At 38.3% G+C, this 11,995-nt stretch overlaps 1 protein-coding gene across 1 annotated transcript; it reads left to right on the top strand.

Annotated features, from left to right (window-relative positions):
* Positions 1-1,112: 1,112 nt before the first annotated feature.
* On the top strand, positions 1,113-11,420 carry LOC135651818 (ATP sulfurylase 2-like). Its single transcript, XM_065172277.1, has 5 exons — positions 1,113-1,947; positions 8,968-9,373; positions 9,473-9,733; positions 10,714-10,800; positions 10,981-11,420. Exons 1-5 carry the CDS (start codon positions 1,304-1,306, stop codon positions 11,122-11,124), a joined length of 1,542 nt encoding a protein of 513 aa, XP_065028349.1. The 5' UTR covers positions 1,113-1,303; the 3' UTR covers positions 11,125-11,420.
* The last annotated feature ends 575 nt before the right edge of the window (positions 11,421-11,995 follow it).

The raw sequence follows: 11,995 nt of genomic DNA, 5'->3' as shown, positions 1-11,995 counted from the left end.
AACAGTCGTTATATATAGAATAAAGAGCACAGTTGATCAGTGTAGGCTGCCCTCGTTGTTATAGTTGGAACATTATGAAAAGTTCAAAGAAAATAGTGTAATGTTGTGAGGCTGTCATGTCATGATTATAACGTATACCAAATTGCTAATACAATTGGAATCTATAAAACAATTTGATGTCATTTCATAGAGAAGGATAAGGAGAAGCAAAAGCAAACAGATGAATCAGTGATGGTGGAAACCCAATCTATCTCTAAACATGAGTCTAGACGTCCTCAGCACCTGCTTGCGAGACTCCAAGATCATCGTCCTCACGTGCAATGGAAAGCTCTCGAACCCACCGTTATCAATCAACTGCACTTTTGTCGTCCTCCACTTTGTCCTTAGCAAACTCTAAAAGTTTCAGAATCGACCCACCAGCCTCCTCCGACGCCACAGCGAATACTCCCAATTGTGCAACGAACAAGTGATGGGAGAGTAGGTACGGTAGTCAAGCGGGTGTGGCAGACGAGCTGGGTCCGATGCAGTGACAACAAACAGTGCAGGTGCTACGATCGAGCGATGCAAGAGCAGCGACGGTCAAGTAGGTTCGGTGTGGTGGTGATGAACGGTGCAAGAGAGGCGGCGATTAAGCGATGTAGGTGCAGCTGCGACGATAGATGCGACGGTGATCGAGTGGTGTAGGAGCAACGATCGAGTGATGCAGGTGTGGCATCGGTGAGCAATGCAGGTGCAACAATGATCGAGCGGTATAGGTTGAACGGGTGCAGTAGACATGTAGTGGGCAAGTAGATCGAAAGAGAAGAAAAAGAAAAATCGATTAGGACGAGAAGTGAATATAAATTTAATAATTTAAAAATAATAAAATTATGTTTTTATCCTTTTCATTCATATCATTTTTTTACACGTGATAACACATATGATTTTTTTAATCAATCAAATTAACGAGAAGAATTGAGGTTAAATATTTCACATTCTTAAATATATAAGTTTCAATACTATTTACTAAAGTACAGAAATCAAAATTAGTAATATGTAATTACCCAGAAATTGCATGGCCATGGTCACTACTTCAGCCAACGGCGGCCACGGCTTCCAAACTTCGTCCGTTTTGGTTTCGTACCTGTGGCTCCTGCCGCCAGCCCAACCTGCATCAACATGCGGTTCCCATTCGACTTCCCGAAAAGGCGAGATTCGTTTCGACTCCAAGAAGCCCTTACCGACATGATTTGAGTTTCCAATTAGAATTCCGCGTCCCCTATTTTGGAGCCACCACGATAGGATCTCCACACCCGCTCAAGACATGGCTCTCTCTACCTCAAATTCCGTTTCCATAGCCCAAAACTTCCATCACGACCTCCCTTCTCGTGCTTCCTTCATAAGAACAACAACATTATCAATTTTGAAAACAAGAAGAAGAAGAAGAAGAAGAAGAGACAGAAGTGGCACCCAAGCCCATCAGCTGCTTGTGATAGTGAATCCTTTATGCGACTCTAATCCGCTAACCTGTCGTCTTCCTCGCTCCTCTTTTTCCCCGATGCAAGACACTTCTTCCTCTTCTACTTATTCGCCGCGTGCGACAGTTCGGAGCTCGCTGATCGAGCCCGACGGCGGCGCGCTCGTGGAGTTGGTGGTGCCGGAGGCCGAGCGTGCCGCGAGGCGGGCGGAGGCGCCTCGATTGCCTGCGGTGAGGATCGGGCCGGTCGACCTGGAGTGGGTCCACGTGGTCGCGGATGGGTGGGCGAGCCCACTGAGGGGGTTCATGAGGGAGGCGGAGTACCTGCAGAGCCTGCATTTCCGCTCGCTCCGACTCGCTGATGGCTCCGTCGTGAACATGTCTCTGCCGATCGTTCTCGCGATTGGGGACGAGGAAAAGGAGGCCATCGGGAAAGCGCCGGATGTCGCTCTGACTAGCCCCGGCGGCGATTTTGTTGCCATTCTCAGAAGGTTCGTGGTTGCTTCTTTTCTAATATATATATATATATATATATATATATGTATATGCTTAATGAACTCGCGTGCTTTTCCTGGTTTCGGGGTTCTCTTTTATTTATAATATCTGAATTCTCTTTGCGCTCTTATAGATACAAACGCGAATTATAGAAAGTAATGAACCGAGTTCTGTGGATAGCATTTCAACTGTCTGGGAAAGAACATCATTGGTGGCTGATCTTGGATTATTTTTCGATGTAAACTAAGACAGGAAAGTCCACAATGGATTTCAACATTTGAATGGTGAGGCATTGTATTAGAAGAGAAAATGTAAAATTTTAAATTCATGCCTTTATGATTACACAATGCGTGATGTTTCAGCAGTATATCTGCTATGACGCAGGGTTACATTAGATAAAAGATTAAATTAGATGAAGAAATTGGCACAAGAGGGGAGAGCTTTTCTGTTGCTAATGAAAGTGAGATGAGTGAACAGAGGCATTATGCACATTGTTATGATAATACAATTCATAACTAAAACAATACCAGCTCTGATGAATCTTCTGTTTCAGAATTATACATGATACAGAAAATGACAAGAAAAAGGGAATTAGTGCATTCTTTTCTCCTTTTCTTGACATGCTGTCGAAGTTGACAACGGCCTTTCTTCTTGAGACTGTTGTCGTACATTGGATTGCTATAAATTCTTAAGTTTTATTGGATGTTTTTTACTGTTACTATAGCTTCTATTTGACATCGATATTTATGAAATACCCAAAGTAAAAGGATATACCAATGATTCCATAAATTTTTTCCATGGGGTACAGCTTGATTGCTGAAGCTCTTTTGCTGGCTCAAAATTTGAAAGTATTTTATTAAGCTGGATTTACTGGAGATTTGAATTAGGACAAAATTTATTGTTTCTGCAGACAAATTTTAAACTATTGGGATATGTGGTGCAAGTTAATGCTTATGGATGTTTCATACAGTAATTTGCCAGCATTTGCTAATTTATTTAGTTGACTGTAGAAAGTCATCAGGACTCTTGAATAATTATTGTTTTCATGTTTTACATAGCTTTTAGCTTTGCAAAATGTCTGCAAAACTGGGACCTATATTTTATTTCACATGATAAAAGCCCTTTTCTTTGGAGGAATACTTTGCAGCAACATTTAATCTTCGTTTCATTCTGTATGCTTCACTTTATAATTACTTGTATCCACCTATGGATCAGAGATGATCAACCAAGTCCAAGTCCAAGTCTAAGTCCAATTCCAAATCCAAGTCCAAGTCCAAATCTATGTCCAAGTCCAAGTCCAATTCGAGTTGCAGTCGAATTGAGAAAGACTTCACTGATTAGCAGTCTAAGAGTCCCCCTCTACAACTATAGATAAAGGGGTCAATAGCCTTAGAAAACACAAAAGAGAGAGGTAGTGACAGTCTAGAGAGAGGCGGTTGCCCTAGAGAGAAGGGGAAAGAAAGAGGGAAGCAGCAACAAGTTGCAGCCTCAAGAAGTCTGAGCTATCGTTCAATAAGTCTGACCTTGTTGCTCAAGAAGTCTCTTCATAGTTGCATGTTTAGTTATTCCTTTTCAAGAAGTAGATTGTTTTCCCTTTCAATTTTCTCTTTTGTTTTAGTGACTCTATCAATCCTCCCACAAAGTGTAAATTCGCTTAAGGATCAAATCACTTAATCCTTTCCCCAAAAAGATCAGGTGGCATCAGAGCGATGATCCTCATTTACGGTTGGTTATCACCGGGCAAGGATGTAAAGATTCAGGAAAACTATAGGAATTGAAGTTTCAACACCGATCGCTGCTAAATAGAGACGATGATGCAATGGTAGAAAGTACTGCAACAATATCAACGGATCTTATTGCCAAAGCCACATTGCTCATGCAAAAGATGGAATACGTACTAGGTTGGATCTAATCTCAAGCCAACACAACAATGAAAGAGATGGAGATAAGCACATCAAGGCAAAAGAGGAGCCATCTTCATTGAATACGATAACCATTTGTCGAAGATGGACGATGATGATGATGATGATGCCATGGAACCTATGGCAAAGGCAAGGCTCCAACCTTTTCAAGTCGAGGCTTGGATTGACATCCCCGTCTACAATGGCTCCATCAACACAAAGCTGCTTGATGCTGGGCTCGATCAACTCAACACCTACTTTACCCTATACTAGTATAGTAGCGAAGACAAGTTTGTACTCGTGTGACTCAAGTTAACAAGCCATGCTCTAGAATGGTGGAATGTCTATCTATGAGCCTACGGCGACAAAGAGATGACAATGGGGTAGTTTAAAATGTTCATCCAATAAGAATTCTACCCAATGTGGATGGTGATGATTATGATGCCATGGAACCTGTGGTGAAGGCAAGGCTCCAACATTTTTAAGTCGAGGCTCGAATTGACATCCCCATCTACAATGGCTCCATCAACATAGAGATGTTAGATGCTAGCCTTGATCAACTTGATACCTACTTTTCCCTATACGGGTATCAGTGATTTCAATAGGCGCTCGGGCACTCGCATAGGCTCTCGGGCGAGGCGAGGCCCAAGCGCCTCGCTTCATGTTTAGGCGCCTCGCTTCATAGAGGCGCCGCTTGGGCGCTCACCCGAGCCCAGGCATCGGGTGCTTCGGCGAGCGCTTGGGTTAAAACAGGCGACCGAACCAGATTTTTAGGTATGGTTGGTCTCCGGTGCTTTAGTTGGTTTAATCGAACCAACTAAGTCACCGATATCAGGCTCTCTCTCGCGATTTCCCCGACTTCCCCAACCCTAACACTTGCAATCGCGATTTCTTCTCCGCTGTCGCTGCTCTCTACTGCCATTGCCATTGTCGCTGCTCGTCGCTATTATCGCTACTCGCTACTACCAAAAACGCTGCTCGCCGACTGCTCGCCGCTCGCAACTCCCGCACTGACTCCCGCTGTCGCTCGCCGCTCCCGCTCTAGCTACGGTTGTCGCTTGCTACCACTACCGTTGCCTCAGCAGCCTCGGTCTTCTCACACTCTTCTCACTATATTGTTAATAGTATATTAACAGTATACTGCTAACTGTATACTAATAATAATATTTTTTATTTATTAGGTTAATAATATATTATTTTAATTTTAATACTATTAATTTTTATTTATTTAATAATATTTTTTATTTAAAAAATAAAAAATATTCTATTATGATTTATTTATTTATTGTGATTTTGTACCTGATTTTCTTAATTTAATAGCATATTTTTATTTAAATAATTATATATATTAATTATATTATATATTTTTATATTTTAGCTCCTCGTTTCGCTCGGGCGAGTGCCTTGAGCATTTTTGGACCTTGGCGCTTTTTGGCGCCTAACGCTTTTTAAATCACTGACTGGTATAGTAGTGAAGACAAAGTTATGCTCTCATGACTCAAGTTAATAAGTCATGCTCTAGTACGGTGGAATGCTTGTCTATGAGCCTATAGTGACAAAGAGATGACATTGGGGCAGCTTAAATATTCATCCGATAAGAATTCTGCCCAATGTGTTACCTTAAAGATTGTAGGAAAAGATTGCAAAACTTGCACCAAGGACGAGACCAATGGGTTCAAGACTATACCACCGAGTTTCGATGACAAGTGTTGGGGCTCAGAATCTCCCTTGACAGCCACTTAACAGTGATGAAATTTACCATCGGTTTGCATGCTCAGATCAACACTTAATTGAGCCTCTTCAAGGTTTGTGACATCTTGAGTGCCAACAGGACAACCATAGTGATCGAAAGGAAAAATAAAACCCACACTAAGAGGATTGTAGAGAAGGCTAAAGAGGGTTACTCAAAGGCTAAGAAAAATTTCGATAACAGTAAGAATCCTTCTTCCTCGAAGAGAAGTGACCTCTTTTGCGATCACTATAAAATTGCAAGACATATAAGAGAGATGTGCTGGAAGGTTTACCTAGAATTTTTCCTAAAAAAATTGAAGAAGAACTACCAAAGTCGATTGACAATGGCTTTGATGGTCGACGAAGATTTTATTGAACATATGCTGGTTGATCGTGCAGATCTGGGTGATGGTGAGGCTAAAGTTTATAGACTCGAGTACATTCCCCGGTCCAAAGGTTCGAGAAGGGCTCTTTACACTAAAAATCCATGTGAAGCAAGAAGTCATTGATATGATCATTGACACCAACAGTTAATTTATATGACATGATTGATTTAAACAAAGAAAAAAAATCAGTTGGAGCATCAGCATGATTTTATTTATATAAAGTATAATCAAGCACTCATGGTGGATATAATTTGCGAGATAGGTTAAATCCGATTTTGTTATATGACATCCATGATTCAAATGAATAGATAATAGGACAAATGATTATTAACATATTAAATGCCGAAGATGCTTATGTTTTTTTTCTTTTACGGTGATAGTTTGAGATTGGGAGATGTAGCAGACAAGAACATTATCTTGTAAAAATAAAGATGAGTTTAAAAGTTTCAAGTTTAATACTTGTAATTATTGAGTAGTAGAAAGCTAATCTGAAGAAGACGAACAAGAGTATGAGGGATACAAATCAAATGATGGAGATGATGACAAAATCAAGGATGTTTATGATGAAGTGGACCTTAATGATCTTCTCTTGTTTTATTATTTTTGTTGTTAAATTTATACAATGTAATACTTTAATGCTTTATAGATGGTTAAATGAATATAATCTGATCTTTTAGTGGTGATATTTTGAATATGAGCTGATATGGAACTCCTGTATTGTTTAATTTTCATTTTAATGATTATCTTCCCTTTTTTTTGTAATTTTTGTATTGGTGAGCATCTCGCTTCACTTGGGTGAGCACCTAGTGCTTTTGGCATCTTGGAACCTTGACGCTTTTAACAACACTAATCTCATGGTCATATTGACACTCCCAGGATGCACAATCCTTACTCCAAGCTCAGGTTCATTGTTGACATTATTGTTGTGACTTTCATATTGATCAACAATGTCGGTTCAAATACATGCATATGCATTTCTTCCCACTATTTTTTTTAATACAGCCTTAGGGTTTTTCAGGTATCTAGCTCTATCATAAAATCTTGTTTTATCTCCTGCACACCATTGTACATTTGTTGACATTGGAAAATCCACCCTATTTAGCTGGTCCAATTAATGTAGTCATCGTCAATGCACTACCAATGATGATGGTGCTTGAAGCGATAGGTGTGCTATCATGCTAAATTGATAGTCTCTTGCTTCAGTGTCATTCTCCTACAAAAAGATATCAATTTTAGTTAGGTACACAGATTTTTAAATTACATTTGATATTCAAAATCAAGGTTGAATTTATAAGGGATCGCCTGGATCCCTGCAAATCTGACTTTGATTCTTGTGAATTAAGCCTAGATCCATGAAGATCAAGGCTAGATCAACATGTGTAGCCTTGATCCATATGGATTTAGGTTTTATCTGCATGGATTCAGACTTGATCCTCATTAATTTAGTCTAGAGCTGCTAGGAACTATGCTAGATCAATGAGGACATTCATATGAATCTTGATTATATCTATGAGGATCTAGGTTAGATCAGTGATGGTCTAAGGCTGGAAGGTCTAGCCCTCATCTGTAAGGATTTAGCCTAGATTTATGAATCTAAAGTTTGATTTAGGTATTTTCTTCATAGATTTGGGGTTAGATCCACAACATCATTCTTACAATACAAGAAATTACAAGAATCATAGTTTGAAAATAAGATTCATATTTACCTTTTCTGAGAGAAAAGTTGAGCGATCTTTTGAGAATAAGGATTCAGTTTGTTGAGATTGCTCTCCAATTCGATAGAATTTGAGTTTGAAGTGTGGGATTATGAGACTCTAGGAGAAAAATTGGGTTAAAAATTTTTGATATTAGACGAGGGAATAAAGAGAGGTCAAAGAGGATGAAACAAGGTGTTTTAGTATCTTTTAAAAGCCCAAGAAACCCTTAATGGGTATTTGTTGGATCTGGTTATTGTTGGCATGCTTATTGCCCAGTAGACTGGTTCCGACAGTCTAAACTGGGTGGTAAGCTGGTTTACTAGGGTTACCACATGGTAATGTCTAGACTAGATGGAAAGAAGTTGCCTTAAGAGCGTATTAGTCCGACCAGTTTTTTAAACATTGTTAGCAACATTCACATGTGCTAGGGTGATAAGATGTCATTGAAAACTCCTGCATTGGCTGCCCAATTACCCCAGAATCACCTACATAGGAACAGTTGGTCCGCCAGCTTGGGTGGCCTTGTCTCTCCTAAAGTTGATTCAATGATGGTTGATGGGATATTTTGTCTAACTGATGACAATATAATAGCCAATGATGAGTTCATCAAATCACCAGAAATTTGCATTGCAACAGCAATAATAAGAAAACCAACAATGAAGGATTCAAAAAGAAACAAATAATTAAATAAGGAGGTATTGAGAAGATGAGAAAATGAATGACATATCAGCCTAATTGTTTGATTTCTTTTTCATTTTAAATGATGGAAAATTTTATCTATATTTTGGATGGCTTTTTCTACATGCTGAAACTTATTACTTGCATGATAAATGAAATGAAGCCTATTGCATTCTATGGAGATCAACGTCAATAATCAAGTCAAGCCTTAATGTTAAAAGACACATCTATTGGGTTTTCGGGCTTTTGAAATTCTGGTGGGGAGTGTACCTCCTGTAAGTTGAGGCTCTAAATGTGAGCCACAGTGTAGCTTAGTTTGTCATAAGTGGCCTTCAGCATCTCTAAACTTTGTTTCCATATGCTAGTGCATAATATTTGGAATATGCAAATGAATGTTGATATTCTGATATTAGTGAAGTGCTTCAATTTGCTGTCCATGTTGGTATCTATATTGCATATTCTGATCTTTCTATGCCAAGCATTGACTTGAGTGATAGGAAGTAGTACAATGTCTATTGACTTATCTTATCTTCATTTTGTAGTGCATCCCAGTTTGCTTATTAAATCTAAATTTTAATTCTTCACCATGCTATAATGTCTAACATGGTTTTCTTGTTGGGCAGAATTGAAATATACAAGCATAACAAAGAAGAAAGAATTGCTAGAACATGGGGAACAATATCTCCTGGGTTACCCTATGTTGAGGAGGTAATTATCCGGGCTGGAAATTGGTTGATCGGTGGGGATCTTGAAGTGTTGGAACCAATCAAATACAATGACGGTCTTGACCAATACAGGCTCTCTCCTCGAGAATTACGCAAGGAATTCGACAAACGTGAGGCTGATGCTGTATTTGCTTTTCAGTTGAGGAATCCTGTACATAATGGCCATGCCTTGTTGATGAATGACACCCGTAGGCGCCTCTTAGATTTAGGCTATAAAAATCCTTTATTACTACTTCATCCTTTAGGAGGTTTTACCAAGGCAGATGATGTGCCCTTGTCTGTGAGGATGGAACAACATAGCAAGGTCAATTTTTATTGTCCTTGTTTTAACTTTAGTTATTGGCTATGATTATATGGAATTCCTAAGAGCCTGATACGTTATAAGCCGTCATCTATGAAACAGGTTCTAGAAGATGGAGTCCTTGACCCTAAGACAACCATTGTGGCAATCTTTCCTTCTCCTATGCATTATGCAGGGCCAACAGAAGTACAATGGCATGCTAAAGCACGGATTAATGCAGGTGCTAATTTCTATATTGTTGGTCGTGACCCTGCCGGAATAAGTCATCCAACTGAGAAAAGGGATTTATATGATCCTGATCATGGGAAAAAAGTATTAGGCATGGCTCCAGGCTTGGAGAAACTTAATATTTTGCCTTTCAAGGTATATATGTGGATCTCACTAATTTGAACTTTTTGTTTGTCTCGTTACATTTTATAAGTTGTATGATTGTGGAACTGAAGGATTGACCTTTTAACTACATGCATTTAGTTATTCTCTCATGCAAGGATTTGAATATTAGTCCAATACTAATACCAGTAATGGTTAGGAAAGATATGGTATTAACATACCCGATGTATGTTGACCTGTACCATCTAGTATCATCGAGAAAAGGAACATACAAATATATATCTAGAATGATATCAAACTGCATGTAATATTACCGATGTTTCTTTGTACTACTCACTATATACTGGTGGAAATGAACTGGTCAAAATATGCTTGCATATAAAAAGTTTGTAATTTCGGTAGATTATAGAAGTAGACATTGGAGTTAGTATCAATTTGACCAGCTACTGAATGTTTGCTCTAGATTGGATTGGCTAAAGCTATTTTTTGGCATAGCAGTACTTTTTTAATCTTTTGTGCCTGCGACTATTTCATTTGTATTCTATTGAAGTAATTGATTTGCATGTATGAGTTTGCCTCAAAAGAGGGACAAAGAATGATTGTGGGACCTGGATAGTTTTAAAATGGTTATGGTACAAACAATTCATGTCTGGTGTTGAAACACTTCTCTGTTTTAATTAATGAGAGCTTCAGCTTTCCTGAATTTAGGTATCCTATAAAGTTTATTGGTTGTGCCCTCCTTTTACTGGATACATGTTTAACTATGTCTAGAGAAGGAAGTGCTGTAGGTTCGTAATATATGTATGTTTTCATTCCAGCAATCTTTTTGGATGATAATATTCAATCTGAAAGATGGAAGCCAGTTGAAGCTTCTTTATAATATAACTACTTTTTGTTGATAAAACTTTTAATCTGAAAGATCCATAGTTTTACATACAGATCCAATGTTTTTAATAATATATTTTCATCTGTTAAATCTTTTATTCTTCTCTGTTTTATGGTGTTATTCGCAGGTAGCAGCTTATGACACTGTGGGAAAGAAGATGTCATTTTTTGATCCTTCTCGTGCTCAAGATTTTCTCTTCATCTCAGGAACTAAGGTATGGCGTCTGTCTCTTTGGCTTGCTTCTATCCCTTAAAAGCATCTCATTTTAAATTGATAGAATTTTGCTGGGAAACTCTACCCATTTAAGAGGAATATCTATTTAATAGTTTCGATGAATATGTTATTTATCCAAGTATTCGATAACTTAACACGTACCTTTTACATGTTGCTACAGATGCGTACGTATGCTAGAATTGGGGAGAACCCTCCTGATGGTTTTATGTGCCCTGGTGGATGGAATGTTTTAGTGAACTATTACCAGAGCTTGCAAAAGGAAGAAACAGGAAAAGAATCTGCTGTTGTGTCTCTCAAATCATAGTAAACTGATGGCATGCATGAACATTGGGATGGTGATTTGCCACGCTCGTAGATCAGAATATCCCATTAAGCAGAGTTTATTTCTTTGGCAATTTGGTTTTGTTGCTTTTGGTGTCTGTCCCAAACTGAGCATCTGGTTTTTTCTATCATCCATTGAAGTTCCTTTAGGAATACTGTCAAGTTAAGATATTACAGTCAAATCGAATTTACAGACAACTGGTTCTTGCAGTATAGGAGAGGAGGGAGACATTTGTTGTTCTATCCAATCGAATTATTATGCTCGCTGTTCTCTATGCATTTATGCGTTTCATGTGTATGTTAGAGCTCAACGTCTCCATCTTTATTGTTGATTTGCTGTAAAAAAATTAGTAATAGAAGAAAAAAAATCAATGGAAATGTTCAATTTATCAGCTTTTCTATTTTTTTCTTCGTCGATATGGACTGCCAATGCAAAAATTTTCTTTTTAGTTTCGTGTTATTTATCTCGAAACAAAGAAAAATCATTGGTTTAGATAACATACCTATTACCAAAGTTATTGGGGTTTTCCTCCCACTAATTGTTTTGATATAACAAAATAATTTATTTTTATGTATATGTATAGTATAACATCTTATTATGTATACGCCAAGTGTTTTATCAGGATAAATGGATATGAAAACTAGATGAAAGGACATCCATAAACCAGAACTATGTATTGATATTTGAGGGCTCAAAATGCCTCTATTTTTCAGCCATATAATAAATGAAAGGAATGTGGGATTCACTATAGTAATACACTCCCCATGTTTCATATGTTTGTTTGAAAGGAATATGGCATTTTCTCGTTATGCATGTGTTGTAACATTTAAATTAGACTAACTAGCTTATAACT

Source organism: Musa acuminata, chromosome BXJ1-4, assembly GCF_036884655.1.
Source record: "Musa acuminata AAA Group cultivar baxijiao chromosome BXJ1-4, Cavendish_Baxijiao_AAA, whole genome shotgun sequence".
NCBI lineage: Eukaryota > Viridiplantae > Streptophyta > Magnoliopsida > Zingiberales > Musaceae > Musa > Musa acuminata.
Note: the sequence above shows the minus strand (reverse complement) of the source record. Positions and strands in the feature narration are given on the sequence as shown.